Raw genomic sequence first — 17,316 nt, forward strand, 5'->3', positions numbered from 1 at the left:
TCGCTCAGTCGTGCCCAACTCTGCGACCCCATGGACTGCAGCCCACCAGGCTCCTGTGTCCAGAAGATTTTCCAGGCAAGGATACTGGAGTATAAAGAAGTGACTATATACAATTAACTGTTAATAATACTACAAAGAGTAACTGAAACCGAAATCAAGAAATGACATTACTACCTAAATTTATGAACAAACAAAAAAATTCTGAAAAGTCAGGCTAACTAATACCAGGTGCATAGGGGAGAATACCAGGTACATAGGGGAGAATACCAAGGGTAACACCCAGAAAGCGATGCATTTTCTGACTCAAAGATCATGCCTTCCCATTATTTCCACAGTAGACACTGAAGCATTCAAGGAAGGTTTTCCCGTAGGTCTGGTATGGCTGGGCTTCCCTGGTGGCTCAGTGATAAAGAATCCGCCTGCCAATGCAGGAGATGCTGATTTAATCCCCGGGTTGGGAAGATTTCCCTGGAGATGGAAATGGCAATCCACTCCATTATTCATGCCTGGGAAATCCCATGAACAGAGAAGCCTTGTGGGCTATACAGTCCACAGAGTCACAAAAAGTCAGACACTGAGTGATCAAGCACGAGCCACTATGAGTAGATATCATAAAAGTAGGTTACCAAAGTGTGGGGGGCGGGAAAGAAAACTCTCCAAGCCAAACGGTAACTACCCTGCCTGATACTCAAAAAGGTTCTGCTAAAGAGTCGGGTATCAACTGACTGTTCAGAACACTTGGCTACATTTATCATGAACAATTCACCCTTCATTTCAAAATGTGAACTTTTTATTCCTAAACAGTTTTACATTTTCCTTCATTTTTGGAAAAGAGCTAACAACTTTCTTTTAGAGTAATAAACCACTGGCACAGAAATTAAACTATTAGGTAGCTGGCCAAGTTCCTCTATCCATGGAATTCTCCAGGCAAGAATATTGGAGTGGGTAGCCACTTCTTCTCCAGGGGATCTCCTCAACCCAGGGATCGAACCCGGGTCTCCTGCATTGTAGGCAGATTCTTTACTGACTGAGCCACAAGGGAAGCCCAACAATACACAGTGTCAGTTTATCAGTTAATTTGTCTTTTATAGCTTTAAGATACGTGTGAAACATAATAAACTGAACATATTTAAAGTATATAGTTCCGTGAACTCAAGCTTACATATACATCTATGAATTCATCAGCACTGTCAAGATTACAAACACATCAACCCAAAAAGTTTCTTTATGCCACTTTATCTTTTCTCAGCTCTCAACCCCACTGCCCAGACAATCAGTGATCTGCTTTGTTATTAGTTTTCATTTTCCAGAATTTCATGTAAAAAGATACAGCATGTGATTTTTTTATAATTTAGATTTTTTTTTCACTCAGCATAATCCATTTTCCTTCATTGTCATTAACCCATTGGTTTCTTTCAAGTTTGGGCAATTATGATTAAAGCTGCTGTAAGCACCCATGTGCAAGTTTTTGTGTGGATATAAGTTTTCAAATTCTTTGGGTAAATGCCAGGGAACAAGACTGCTGGATCATAAGGTTATGCTGAGTTTTGTAAGAAACCATGAAACTGTCTTCCAAAGTAGCACCAGTGATGAACAAGTGTTTCTACTGCTTTACTCTTTGTCAGTATCTGGTGTTACCAGTGCTGTGCATTTTGACTGTTCCAATAGGTGTGTAGTAGAATTTCATCGTTGTTTTGATTTGCATTTCCCTGATGTATGCATGTGTTCATGTGCTATCCGTATATCTGCCTTGGTGTAGCTGTCTGCTAAAGTCAGCGTATTTTCAATCTGATTTTCTTTCTGTTCATTTTCTTACTGTTAAATATTTAAGAGTTCTTTGTATATTCTGGATAACAATTCTTTATCAAATGTCTTCTGCAAATGTTTTCCCCTGTCTATGGCTTGTCTTCTCATTCTCTTGACACTGTCTTTCCCAGAGCAGAAGTTTTTTGAAGAAGTCCAGCTTATCAATTCATGGATCATGGTATGGTATTCAAAAGGTCACCACCATAGCCTAGGTCATTCAGGTTTTTTCCTATATTCTTTTAGGAGTTTTCTAGTTTTGCATCCTATGTTCAGGCATGTGATTCATTTTGAATTAACTTTTGTAAAGAGTGTGAGATCTACATCTAGATTTTTTTTTCCACTTGGTTGTCCAATTGTTTCAATACTTGTTTGTTGGAATACAAACACAATATTTGTTGGAAATTCTATCTCTGCTACATTGTACTGTCTTGGCACCTTTGTCAAATATCAGCTGACTGTATTTATATGGGCCTATTTCTGAGCACCGTATTCTGTTCCACTGATCTCTCTGCTCTATCACCAAAACTGCACTGTCTTGATCACTGTAAATTTAGAGTAACTGTTGAAGGTGGGTAATGTCAGTCCTCCAACCTTCCAATACACTGAAGAGCAGTGGTGAGAAGGGATACCCTTTCTTTGTTTCTGATCTTAGTGGAAAAACTTTGACCTTCACATCATTAAGTATGGTGTTAGCAGTAGGAGGTTTTGCAGATGGCCTTTATCAGGTTGATTTAGTTCCCTTCTGTGCCTAATTTACTGAGAGTTTTTACCATGAATGGTAAAGTCTGACTTTGTCAAATTTTGACTTTACATTAATTGACTTTGAAATGCTGTACCAGCCTTGAATACCTGAGATAAATCTCACTTGGTTGTGATGTATCATTCTTTTTATACCTTGTTGGATTCAATTTGCTAATATTTTCTAAGGGTTTTCATATGTTTGTTCATGAGAAATACTGGTCTGTAGTTTTCTTTTCTTGTAATGTCTTTGTCTGGTTTTGCTATTAGGGTAATGCTGGCCTCAATGAGTAAGGAAGGCTTCCTTCTGCTATTTTCTGAAAGAAACTGTAGAGAACTGGTATAATTTCTTCCTTAAATATTTGGTTAAATTTACTAGTGAACCCACCTGGGCCTGGTACTTGTTTTGGAAAGTTATTAATTGTTGATTCACTTTACTTGATCCAAGCCCTTTCAAATTAATTCTTTTAAAAATTTTTAAATGGTTACCACAGAAGAACACCTAATGAAAAAAGTAGTGTTACATATACTGTGGGTAAAAGAAAATAGGTTTCAAAACAGGATGTGTAGTGCAAAGATTCCAAGTTTTTTCAGCAACATAAATTATACACAGAAAAACCGGGAAGAAATTAAAATTCCTTTTCTTGTTTATCCACAAAAGAATTATTTTTAATTTTAAAATTATTATAAATATTTTTTAAAAGAAGCTATGAATTAGACATATGGCCTCAAAGGATCAAACATGAAAATAAAACTACTAGTGGTATATTTTACCTACTTCTGAGTAGGCTGACAGAAGCTATGATCCACAAATGAACTCCATAGAAAAAGACAATTTAACAACTAAAAATAATTCTTTCAGTTCCTTGAAAAACATTCAGAGTAAGTGTAAAATTGGACAACATTATCAATAACAACCATTCAGGACCCTGGAAACATACACACAACTGGGACTCCCATAAGGACTAAGGGGAGCAAGCAGAAAGAAAATTTGAAGAAATTATGGTCAAACATCTGAAATTTGAAGAAAAATGTTCATCTACACATTCAAGAACTATAATAAACTCCAACTAAGATAAACACAAAGATATTAACGCCCAGAGAAACCACAATCAAATTCTTAAAAGCCAACGACCAACAGAAAAATCTTAAAAACAGCAAAAAAAAATAAATAAATAAACATGTACAGAAGAACTACAATAAGATTAACAGCAGACTTTTTATCAGAAAACAGAGCTATACTGAAGCAATGTTCCTATATTTTATTAGAATTGTTATTAATCTGAAGTAGACAGTAATAAAGATGCATATTGTAACCCATAAAGCAACCACTAATTTTTAAAGTATAAAAAAATAGAAATAAAATGGTATACAGTTGGTTCTCTGTATCCACGGATTCTGCATCCATATATGCAAACAAAAAAGGATAAAAAATATTTCTTAAAAAAATTCCCAGAAGTTCCAAAAGGCAAAAGTTGAATTTGCCACATGCTGACAACTATTTACATAACACTTAAATTTTGGTATCCTCAGGTGGTCTAGAACCAATTCCCAACACATACCAAGAGACAACTATACTACTACATACACTGCAAAATAAGGCAGTAAAGGAGAAACAGAAAAAAAATTTTAATTAAGACATAAAAAAACCAAAAGCAAAATGTCAGGCATAACTCCAACTATACAGTGACTGAATTAAATAATACAATCATAAGGGAGTACTGTGTAAGAGTAGATTTTTTTTCCCAATCCAACCAAATGCTGTCATCAAGAGATGTATGTTAGATCCAAAAATACAAACAGGTTGAAAGTAAGAGGAAGGAAAAAGAGTTAACATAATAAAGTTACACTGACTATACTAACATCAAATGAAATGAACTAAGCCAAATATTGTTTTAAAGAGACGAAGACGGACATTTTAGGATGATGAAAGGATGAAATTATCAACATAACATAGTAACTATAAACAGAGTGTACCCAACAAAATGTCCTAAAGTACATGCAGCCAAAACCATCAAAAATTGAGAGAGAAAAAGAAATACAGCCAATTCTCATCACCCCTGGTAGTTGTATCATACAATGTCACTGCACTGAGTTAGCTAATACTGAACCCCTGAATATTTTTCTTAGATTACTATTACCCACCGCTTTAATGAATAAAAGGAACATGTTATTAGCATCAAGTGCTTCCTAGAGTGGGTTCTCTTTAAAAGAATGACTCAGTGCAATAATATGACTCATTGGTTAGACTGACTGAAAGAAGACACAGACTGATTAAATGCAAATCTCACATAGTAACATTAAGTACACAATTTGGTCTACAATTCATTTGCAGAACTTCTTCAAAGAAATATTGTTTCACAAAACGAATATTTGTTTTGAAGTTTCCACTTCAGTCAGAACAATGCAAAGGAGACTTTTCCCTTTATGTAAAACTGTCATCATAAAAAGTTCATCAACACCCTTCCCCTTCCCCATTCCCTCTGGAAAAAGAGACATGGCTCTCATTTAAGTGTTACCATGTTGTTTTCTTCCATACTCTTTTTCTAAAAACTTTTTATAATTGAGGTACAACGGACAAACAACATGATTAGTCCCAAATGCACAACATGATGATTCAACATTTGTATATATAGCTAAATGACTGTGTAAGTATATACCTAAATTATAGTAAGTCTAGTTAACATCCACTATGATGGTGTTACAAAATTTTTTTTTCATTTGTGATGAGGACTTTTAAGATCTACTCTAACAATTTTCAAATATGCAATACAATATTATTAACTATAGCCACCATGCTATACATTACCACTCCTACAACTTACTTATTTTGTAACTAGACATTTGTATCTTTTGACCTCCCTCACCTCTTCTGCCCTCCTCTGACCTCCACACCTCTGACAACTACCAATATATTCTATCTTTGAGCTTAGGGTTTTTAGTTTTTAAAGTCTGTATATAAATGAGACCATATGATATCTTTCTGACTTATTTCACTTAGTATAACGCCCTCAAGGTCCATCCATGTTACCATAAATGGCAAAATTTCATTCTTTTTATGGGTGAACAGTATTCCATTGTATATTCTATTTCACCATAGAACTGAAAGAACAAATAAATACAGTCAATTCTCATTTTTTACTCATGGCAACTGAATCCTATAAAATCTCTGCACTGAATAAACTCATATTGAACTCTTGAATATCAAAAAAAAAAAGAACTTCTTTTCAGATTCTATTTTCGTGTTACAAAAGAGAAAATGAGCATCAGAAGTGTTCAGTGACATGGCTCAGTTCAGTTCAGCTGCTCAGTCATGTCCGACTCTTTGCGCCCCCATGGACTGCAGCACACCAGGCCTCCCTGTCCATCACCAATTCCCGGAGTTTACTTAAACTCATGTCCATCGAATCAGTGATGCCATCCAATCATCTCATCCTCTGTCGTCCCCTTCTCCTCCTGACTTCAATCTTTCCCAGCATCAGGGTCTTTTCCAATGAGTCAGTTCTTTGCATCAGGTGGCCAAAGTATTGGAGTTTCAGTATCAGTCCTTCCAATGAATATTCAGGACTGATTTCCTTTAGGATGGACTGGTTGGATCTCCTTGCACTCCACGGGACTCTCAAGAGTCTTCTCCAACACCACAGTTCAAAAGCATCAATTCTTCAGTGCTCGGCTTTCTTTATAGTCCAACTCCCACATCCACACATGACTACTGCCCCAATATCAAGTACTAGACGTGAGACTCATATCCCTCCAACTGGCCCAGAGTCACAGCTTCTTGCACTATACCGCACGGCCTCCTACCACTTCCATCCCCTGGTCCTTTCTAAACCAGTGCTAAAACAAGAAAACAGAGCATCACTTTATATGACTTCAGCTGGGAATGTGCACGTTGGGAGACTTTCTTATTGCTCTGTGCATTTCAGCAAGACTATGAAGAACCAAAAGTATTGATTTGGGGCTTACAAATAAACTGTAGCACACAGGCAAATTAATAAAAACAGAATCCACAAAATGAGGATAAACTGAAGTCAGAGACTTCAATCCCCTACTTTTAATAACAGATTGGAACAAGTAGATAAAAAAATCAACAAGGATACTGAAGACAAACATTACGAGTTCACTAGACCTAAGAGACACCTAAGGACTTCCCTGGTGGCTCAGAGGTTAAAACATGTGCCTGCAATGCGGGAGACCTGGGTTCGATCCCTGGGTCGGGAAGATCCCCTGGAGAAGGAAATGGCGACCCACTCCAGTATTCTTGCCTGGAGAATCCCATGGACGGAAGAGCCTGGTGGGCTACAGTCCATGGGGTTGCAAAGAGTCGGACACGACTGAGCGACTTCACTTTGACTTTCAAGAGACACCTATAGAACACTCCATACAACAGCTGAATAAATTCTTCTTAAGCACACATTAACATTCTGTGGTACAGATTATATGTTAATCTGTAAAACAAGACAAATAACCCAACTAAAAACTAGGCCAAAAAGTGAACAAACAATTCACCAAAGAAGAAACAGAATGGCAAATAACCATATAAAAAGATGCTCAGCATTACTGGTAATTAGGCAAATACAAATAAAAGTCATAATGAAATGACACTAACACCCACTATAATGGCTATAATCAAAAATACAGGTAAAAACAAGTGTTGATACGATTGGGGAAAACTGAAACCTTCATATATTACTAGTGGAAATATAATACAGGAATGCTGGAAAACATTTTGACAGTTTCTTTAAAAGTTAAACATAAAATGACCTTACAAACCAGCTGATCATACCTATGTATCTACCAAGAGAAATGAAAACATATGTCCAAAAAGACTTATACACAAATATTTAAAGTAGCATTATTCATACTAATCAGAAAGTAGAAACAATCAAAATATCCATCAATTTAGTAAAAGAATAAACAAAATGTGATAAAGCTATATAATGTAACACTATTCACCAATAAAAAGGAATGAAGTACTAATTCATACCACAACATGAATGAGCCGCAAAATAAACAGTGTAAGTGAAAGGTGGCAATTGAAAACAAACACTATCATATGATTCCATTTATAGCAAACCCCCAAAATGGGCAAATCTACAGACAAAGATTATTAATGGGGATGGGAATAAGAATGGGGATTGACCCACTGCTGGGCATACACACCAACGAAACCAGAACTGAAAGAGACACGGGTACCCCAATGTTCATCGTAGCACTGTTTACAACAGACAGAACATGGAAGCAACCTAGATGTCCATCCACAGATGAATGGATAAGAAAGCTGTGGTGCATATACACAATGGAATATTATTCAGCCATTAAAAAGAATACATGTGAATCGCTTCTAATGAGGTGGATCAAACTGGAGCCTATTAAACAGAGTGAAGTCAGAAAGTAAAACACCAATACAGTGTATTAACGCACATATATGGAATTCAGAAAGATGGTAACGATCACCCTACATGAGAGATAGCAAAAGAAACACAGATGTAACGAAGAGTCTTTGGGACTCTATGGGAGAAGGCAAGGGTGGGATGATTTGAGAGAATAGCATTGAAACATGTATATTATCATATGTGAAACAGATTGCCAGCCCAGGTTTGATGCATGAGACAGGGTGCTCAGGGCTGGTGCATTGGGATGACCCTGAGGGATGGGATGGGGAGGGAGGTGGGAGGGGGGTTCAGGATGGGGAACACATGTACACCCATGGCTGATTCATGTCAATGTATTGCAAAACCCACTACAATATTATAAAGTAATTAGCCTCCAATTAAAATAAAAAATTAATTTTAAAAAACAAACAACAACAAAAAAAGAATGGGTATTGATGTAATTCCCTGGCAGTCCAGTGGCTAAGGCTCTGAGCTTCCACTGCAGGGGGCATAGGTGCAATCCCTGGCCAGGGAACTAAGATCCCACATGCCATGGTACAGGAGGGGTGGGGGGGATACAACTGACTACAAATGGGCAAAAGGGATCCTTCTGAAGTAATATAAATGTTCTACAACTGGACTGTGATGAAAGTTGTACAACTCTGTAAATTTGCTAGAATTCATTATAAAAACAGGTGAGTTTTATGATATGTGCATTATCTATACCTTAATAAAACTGCTTAAAAAGACAGACACAAGTCACAGGCTCCAACAATGAATTTGCTCCAATCTTTCCACACTGTACAAACTCTTCTCTTTCCAACTTAAAATATCTCTACTAACTATTCCTCAAAACTTTTAATCCCCTCCCTCTTAAGCATGTCTTTAGTATGTATAAACTTCACACATTTTTTAAATGGAATTCCTTCTTACTCTCTATCCACAGGAACATAAAAACCTAGCCTGTACATGTAGGGTTACTACACTGGTGAGTTCAAGACTTTTAATTTCTGTCTTTTTGCAGGGATGGGGAGTGATTACTTCATTGGCAATTTTAAAATTCTCTTAAAGGCAGTCTGAAGGGGTGCAAGGGGATGCACTCAGGTGTCAAAAAGGGAAATACAGACATGTAGTTTAATATACATTGGATATAACCTACTTACTATCTTGACTGTGTGAAACAGTACTCCTAGTATGAACCAGAATTTATAAAGCTACTACCCATTCTGGGCCACACATTTTAAGGGGACTTAAACTGACTAAGAATGTTGCCAAAAGTGAATGACCCGCCTGGCCATATAGCTAATAACCATAATATGTGAGAAAAAAAAAGTACAGGCATAGTCTCTGGTTTCCAAACTCATGAAGGGATGGGTTCAATGGAAATTAGCTCCACAGAGCAAAACTAACATCAATGCATAAAAGTTATAGTAAACCAAAAATATGACTCATTCATATCATTACTAATTTTCTAACACCTTAAAACTGTGTAACTCTGAGGAATTCTCTGGCGATCCAGTGGTTAGGATTCCACACTTTCACAACCAAGAGTGTGGGTCTGATCCCTAGTCAGTGGCTCAGAAGTAAAGAATCTGCCTGCCAAGCAGGAGACTTCAATCCCTAGGTTCTGGAGAATCCACTAGAGAAGGAAATGGCAACCCACTCCAGTATTCTTGCCTGGGAAATGCCATGGACAGAGGAGTACGGTGGGCTACAGTCCATGGGGTCACAAAAGAGTCCAACACAACTGAGCCACTAAACAACCACAGGGAACTAAGACTCGGCAAGCCGTGCAATGACACAGCAAAAATAAAACTAACGAACTCCGTTACAGCAGAAAATATTACTACCCAACTGAGATTTTAAAAAATGATTTCTATACTGGATGGACAACTAAATAGAATATTAGAAAAATAAGCATTTCTAAGTACTTTAAAAAGCTGTAGGTTATAAAAACTACTTTTTCATATGTGAGCATCATGAACTTGGTTTTTCCAAAAAAAAAAAAAAGTTAAATGAGAGCTTTTCCTGCATCAAGTGCGGTTTCCGAAAACTATCAGTACCATATTCTTTACTATTAAGTTCTCCTGTATAGTCTCTCTTTGTATTTTGTGAAAAATAACACTGTATGTTTTAAGTGTTGCAATATATTCCTCTGAAAGCTTATTAAAGGCTATACCACAAGGCAAAATATTTCCAGTGAACACTTCAAATCAAATAGTCACAGTTATATTTATCATATAAATAGCTACACACTGATATAGTGTACTTATGCATAAATTACTTACGTTTCTGTGTCTGATACCAATGATTCATTATTGCACACATCATTGAAGGTGTGAAGCTGATTCTATACAGAAAAGAAACATATTTTTCCAAAATTATTCTTGCATGTTAGCAACTGGCAAGAAACATAGTTTGACGTATTTGATATGCAGATCAGAAAGCAATAATCAGATCAAAATTATAAAACATAAGATCATCAGATATATACTTCCCAATTAGCCTATTTCATTTATCATTTTTAAACATGAATTCATTCCACAAGCAATACTTGGGCTTTATTTCACTGAGAATGTTAGAAAAAAGCTGAATAAGGGGGAAAAAATCACAAAAATTTAATGCAAAGCAGCAAGTAATGTGTCATTGCGTGCATGCCAAGTCACTTCAGTAGTGTCAGATTCTTTGCCACCCCATGGATTGTAGCCTGCCAGGCTCCTCTGCCATGGGGATTCTCCAGGCAAGAATACTGGAGTGGATTGCCACGCCCTCCTCTAGGGGATCTTCCCAACCCAGGCACCAAACCCGTTTCTTATGTCTCCTGCATTGGCAGACAGGTTCTTTACCACTAGCGCCACCTGGGAAGCCCAATGAAATTCGAGAAAGGCTTCCTAGGCCTATACTTTTAAGATTTGATTTGGGAAACTGCCATTGTTTTCTACATTTACAGTCTAATACATGGGTAAAATCTAGCCACTTCAGAATAACTATACTATAAAAATAGGTAGTAAATATAAAGGAGTAAATCTAATACAGACCTTTGTAAACCAGAGTAAGCATATCCATTCTGAAAAATGCAGCTAACTACTTAGCTCTAAGCAAACTGTCATGCAAGAAGACAGATTCAAGAACACCAGATTCTTGCCACCCGCCCCTCTCAGAGAGGCTAATAATATGTATTTCTCACCATTTAAAACAGTATTTGCTACTGTGCAAACCAAAAGTTTCTGTTAGTCAAATCTTGCCTATGGCCCAATAATCTGTGGCTTCTACCTGAAATGAATTAGTTACTTATAATCTTCTATTCTTTTTCTCCCTGAAAACATTGCTTTCTAAATGTAAAAAAACTGAACAGCTAGGACTTCCCTGGTAGTCCAGTGGCTAAGACTCCACGCTCCAAATGCAGGGGGCCTGGGTTCAATTCCTGGTCAGGGAACTAGATCTCACATGCTGCAACTAAGATCTGGCACAATGAAATAAATAATAATAAATATTTTTTTTAAAAAAGAAGGGGGAAAATTTACCCCAAAAATTATTTAAAAAAAAATATATATATATATATAAAAAACAAGTGAAGGAGTTGGACCTGAAAATCAAAAAGACCTAAGGTATAAATCCTTCTAAGTCCCTGCCTCTTCACATTTAAAATAGGAGGAAAGAGAACACATAAGAAATGATTTGTAAGGACCACAAAAAATAATGCACTTAAAGTCCTTAGCACAATGGTGCTCCATTGTGCTCCATAGGTGGCTCCATAAGCAGTAGGTATTATGATGATGATAATGATAGCCTGAGAAGGCAAACAAAAAATTACCAAAAATAAAAATAGCTTACAGTTATCTGACTTAGTCCAGCCAACCTCATAGTCAAAGTAGGTGACATAAAGTACTTAAATGCAAGATCTAGGCTTTCTTTATCAAAGCACAACGTCGTGTCCAATGGTTCTTTCACTGTGCTCCACATTAAGTCAGCCATGTTGCGAGCCGCACTCTGCCTTAACTCCTGATCAGAGAGCTTGCATAAATACCTGAAATGATTCAGAAATACAACATACACGAAAACTTGCAAGCTATTTCTTAATCCAACTTAAAAATTCAATAATATTCCTTTGCTCCCTAACTTCGAAATGTTTGGTACAGTAGAACCTGACATCCTGGGATTAATATCCCCAATTTAAACTATTTCTAAGTGATACTTCAAGCATTGTGACCTGTGGCAACGTGTCCTTTGCTGAGAGTTCAACATGAATCAGAAACTGCAAAGTCCAACACAACATAGAAGGTGGGTAGAGGGAGGGAGGGAGGGAGGGAGGGAGGAACTACACAGAGACAAGTGGTTTAACATCAGATTCCGTACCGCACCTCCAGTAAAGCTTTCTATTCTCTAATACCTGTCATGTATACAGCTCTTGCTTTTAATAAGTTTCACTTAACTTCATACAAACAACATATCTACTTCCTGACACAGCCAAAATCTTTCAAAATGTGTACATTTTAAACAGCACTATTTGGATTTCAAAAATCACAATCCACTGGTTTTCCTCTCAGGCCCTACCTATATTATTTGGTTGGTTCCTCCTCCTCTACCCAACCTTTCAACATTACTGCTCCTCAGGGCTCATAATGGATTGCAAAAAGACTCCATATCCTTCCCATCACTTCATACAGCAGTCTTTGCAATGTGACTTCGCCACTCTTCCTATCAAAAGTGTCATTTCTCTACTTCCTTGCACCTGAACTTTGCCATGAAAGTTCCTTTGGCCAATGGCACAAAGAAATGTGACACAGCAGAAGCTTAAAAGCATTTGGGCTTGCTCTCTATTGCTGGGAACTCTTCAACTACCAAGAAAATGGACTCAGGAAAGCCTACTGGATGAAAGACACATAGCTAATGCCCCAAATAACATCCAGCCAACTGCCAAAATATATATGAGCACCTGTCTCCACCCGAGACCAATCCACCTGCCAACCACAAGACAAATGAATGAAGTTATCTATCCTAGAGCATCCAGGTCCAGCCAAGTCAACACAGATCGGAAGAGCTAACCAACCGGAGACCTGTGAGAAATGATAAATGGCTGTTATTTTAAGCTACTAGTGCTGGGTGTTTTCTTACACAGCAAAAGCTACCTGATGCAGGCCTGCATCCTAGCTTCACTTGTATTCTCTTTCTATGTTCTCTCCCTAGATGAGTTCATTTATTTACTCCAGAAGATTCTAAGAGTGATTCTTTATGCTGACAACTTCTAAATTAATGCTGTTGTTCTAAATTACATGCTTTTACTCCCAATTTCCTACTGTCACTTAAATGTCCCAAAGGCATGTAAAAATGAAGTCTTTAAACTCTCCCAGTCTTTCCCATCTCAGTTAATGATACCAACTGCAAACAGAGGAATCAAGGAGAAGAGGGTTAAGTGTCATCCACTACGCTATCCCTTTTCTTAAACTCCACAATCACCAATCTTGTTGCTTTCATTCTCAACTATATCCAATGAATCTGCAAAACGTAACAATAACCTTGTACAAGTTTATTGCTTATCAACAATCCTTGAACAAGTATCCCTAACTTCTTTCCAGGACTACTGCATTAACTTTTCAGTTGGTCTCCCAGCTTCTCCTTCAACCCTCCTATAATTTATGAGGCAACTTCCAAGCTACTGAAAGGCCAACCTGATCTTTTAAAAACCACTATAAGGGCTTCCCTGGTGATCCAGTGGTTAAGAATTCATCTGCCAATGCAGTGGACACACTTTCAATCCCTGGTCCAGGACGATCCCATGCTGCAGTGTGCGTGGGCACACTGAGTCCCGTGTGCCACAACTATTGAAGCCTGTGCACCTGGAACCTGTGCTCTGCAACAAGAGAAGCCCCTACCCTCCACAACTGGACACAGCCCATGGGCTTGAAGCAGTGAAGACCCAGCAAAGCCACAAACAAAATAACCAAATCTTTTTAGAAAATTAAGCTATTAAAAAAAAAAAAAAAAACCATCAGGATTCATCTACTTAAAACCCTTCAACAGACCCCACTGCTAAAAGTAAATTCAAATTCCTTGCAACAGCCTGAAGGTCCTAAATAATTTTATCAATCATATCATAATTGAACTTCCCTGTGCATTATTCTCTGCCAATCTACTTCTAGTTTTTTAATGTCATATTCTTTCCAACTTCAAAGCCTATGCCTTTATGTTCCTTCTACCTGAAATATGTCCTTCTAATTAATATCTGATGAGCAGATTCATGTTCTTCAGATGCCACCTTTCTGAAAGGCCTCATATTCTCTATCACCTTATATCTTTACTTGCACAGGATTCAGCATTATCTGATTCTTTTCCTGATACTTTCTCCAATAACTTAGACAGTAACTGGAAAATAGTAGGCACTAAAATTTTTGCAAATGCAAGAATAAGAAAAATTATAAAGAACTCTTAAATATTATCAAGTAACACAATCTAAGAACACCAAAAGCTTACATCCTACATTTAAACAATACAATTCTTTCTCTATCTTCATCATAGGTTTCATTCATAGGTTGGGACTTACAAAACACAAGTATCACTTGCTCCTCAATGAGACCTTCTCCATACCCACAGTTACTAATTGTGACCTACCCTCTAGAACTCTCAATCCACCCTTGTCATTATTTTTCTCTGTAGTACTCATGAATTTCTTTTTTATGTTTTAATTATTTATTTCAATTGGAGGCTAATTATAATATTGTAGTGGTTTTTGCCATACATTGCCATTACATCAGCCATGGGTGTACACATGTTCCCCATCTTGAACCCACCCACCCTCAACTCCCTCCCCATCCCATCCCTCAGGGTCATCCCAGTGCACCAGCCCTGAGCACCCTGTCTCATGCATCGAACCTGGGCTGGGGATCTATTTCACATATGATAATATACATGTGTCAATGCTATTCTCTCAAATCATCCCACCCTCGCCTTCTCCCACGGGTCCAAAAGTCTGTTCTTTACATCTGTGTTTCTTTTGCTGTCTCGCATATAGGTCATCGTTACCATCTTTCTAAATTCCATACATATGCGTTAATATACTGTATTGGTGTTTTTCTTTCTGACTTACATCACTCTGTATAATAGGCTCCAGTTTCATCCACCTCATTAGAACTGATTCAAATGCATTCTTTTTAATAGCTGGTACTCATGACTTTCTAATGGACTCTATTATTTTTTATTGTGTACACAGATTACACAAAAGGAGGTAACTTTTCTTCTCTGCTATATTCCCTATGCCTATAAAACTTAGTATATATTTGCTTACTGAATAAATATAGCTGAATATCGTGCAACCACTGTTAATCTCTCATTCTTTATACTCAAGGAAAAAAAATTCCAACATGAATTGCTTAAAAGTAAACATTAAATATAAAAATACATGTTCATTAGAAACTATAAATTGTCAAATTAAAATTTTCTCTGGGGAATGTGAATGCAAAGGGCTTTCAAACAATATAATTCTGTACTATTATATGAACAGTTTTAAACACTACTATATTGACAACAAGGGGAGAAAAGTTTTATAAACTTACCTGATAACGTATGTCCTAAAAGGAATAATGTGCTGCATGACAGCAGGGATATGCAGCCATATTCTAATCTATAAAGAAACATAAAAGCAATATTAATGTATAATGAATATGAAATACATGTCTTTAAGAACAAAAACATTTAGTATTTTGCTACATCTAAAACATAAATATTTTGTAAAGGATAAACTAAGAAATATTACTGAACACATACAAGTAGTTTAACCTATACATTTTTAATACATATACCTAAAATCAACCTAAAGAATTACTATCAGCATCTTGATAAAAAGGGAGAACCATCAATCCAAGAGTATCTTACTACCTGCTATTCTATACCTCTTTGCATGGTAGCAACCCAAATACAATAGAACTATATAATTTTTTCATAAATCATCTTAGTTTTTTAAACTATATATTTATTTATTTATTAGGCTATGTTGGGTCTTAGTTATGGCACTCCAGCTTCTCTCTAGTTGTGGCACACAGGCTCAGTGGTTGTAGTATGCGGATGAGTTTCCCCATGGCATGTGGCATCTTAGTTCCTCAACCAGGGATCGAACCCATGTCTCCTGTGTTGACAGATGGATTATTAACCACTGAGCCACCTGGAAAGCCCTATATGTCAATTACACCTTAATTTTTTTAAAAAAATGACAAGGAGGTAGAACTTGTTTTACTGCCTAACAAGACTTCTTAAAAAGCAGCAGAAATTAGATAGTATGAAAAATAGCACAAGACTAATCAAATAGACAAATGGAACATACTATAAATCTGAGACTATGCCCAAGAAGACACATAAAGATACTTGATTTATGACAAAAATGAGTCTGCAAAACAAAGAGGAAAGAACTGTCTTTGCTACAAATAGTGATAGGACCAGGAGTTGGCTATATGAAAAAGAAAATGAATCCTAATCCCTCACATACACCACACACGGTCAGTTACCACGGAATTACAGGTCAAAATAACAAAGTAATATAACAAAACTTGAAGAAAATGGAAAAATATCTTCATAACCTGAGAATAAGATTTTTTTAACCATTAATGAAAATATTAACCATAAGGAAAAAATTTCTTATAAATTATACACCATTAAGATTTAAAGCAATCCTTAATGAAAATGCAAATTACAATGAGCTGTCATCTCACATAATTCCGAATGGCCATCATCAAAAAGATTACAGATAACAAATGCTGGAGAGGGTAGAAAGAAAAGGGAACCTTCCTGCAGCATAGGTGGCAACGTAAATTGGTGAAGCCACAATGAAAAAGTCCAGAGATTCTGATAAAAACTAAAAATAGAGTTACCACATGATCCAACAATCCCACTTCTAGGCATATATTCTAAAAAGAAAGGGGAAAAAAAAACTCTAATTCAAAAAGATACATCCATCCCCAATGTCCACAGAACACTATTCACAATAGTGAAGACACAGAAGTAATCTAAATGTCCACCGACAGATGAATGAATAAACAAAATGGGTTATACATATCTGTTCCTGCTGTTCAGTTGCTAAGTACAACTCTTTGTGACCTCATGAACTGCAGCACGCCAGGCTCCCCTATCCTCCACTATCTCCCAGTTTGCTCAAATTCATGTCCACTGAGTTGATGAGGCTATCTAACCATCTCATCCTTTGCCGTGCCCTTCTCATTTTGCCTTAAATCTGTCAGGGACTTTTCCAATGAGTTGGCTCTTTGCATCAGGTGGCCAAAGTACTGGAGCTTCAGCTTCAGCATCAGTCCTTCCAATGAAAATTCAGAGTTGATCTCCTTTAGGATTGACTGGTTTGATCTCCTTGCTGTCCAAGGTCTTCTCCATCACCACAATTTGAAAGCATCAATAC

The 17,316-nt window shown here is 37.0% G+C and overlaps 1 protein-coding gene across 1 annotated transcript in view; it reads right to left on the reverse strand.

Moving 5' to 3' along the window:
• USP34 (ubiquitin specific peptidase 34) overlaps window positions 1-17,316 on the reverse strand; it is a 241,399-nt gene that overhangs the window by 151,639 nt on the left and 72,444 nt on the right. Inside the window, 3 exon segments of the mRNA XM_010863267.1 lie at window positions 10,208-10,269; window positions 11,754-11,946; window positions 15,470-15,537. Coding sequence (XP_010861569.1) covers window positions 10,208-10,269; window positions 11,754-11,946; window positions 15,470-15,537 — 323 coding nt within the window.

The sequence above is a fragment of the Bison bison genome, unplaced genomic scaffold (genome assembly GCF_000754665.1).
Source record: "Bison bison bison isolate TAMUID 2011002044 unplaced genomic scaffold, Bison_UMD1.0 scf7180017864489, whole genome shotgun sequence".
NCBI lineage: Eukaryota > Metazoa > Chordata > Mammalia > Artiodactyla > Bovidae > Bison > Bison bison.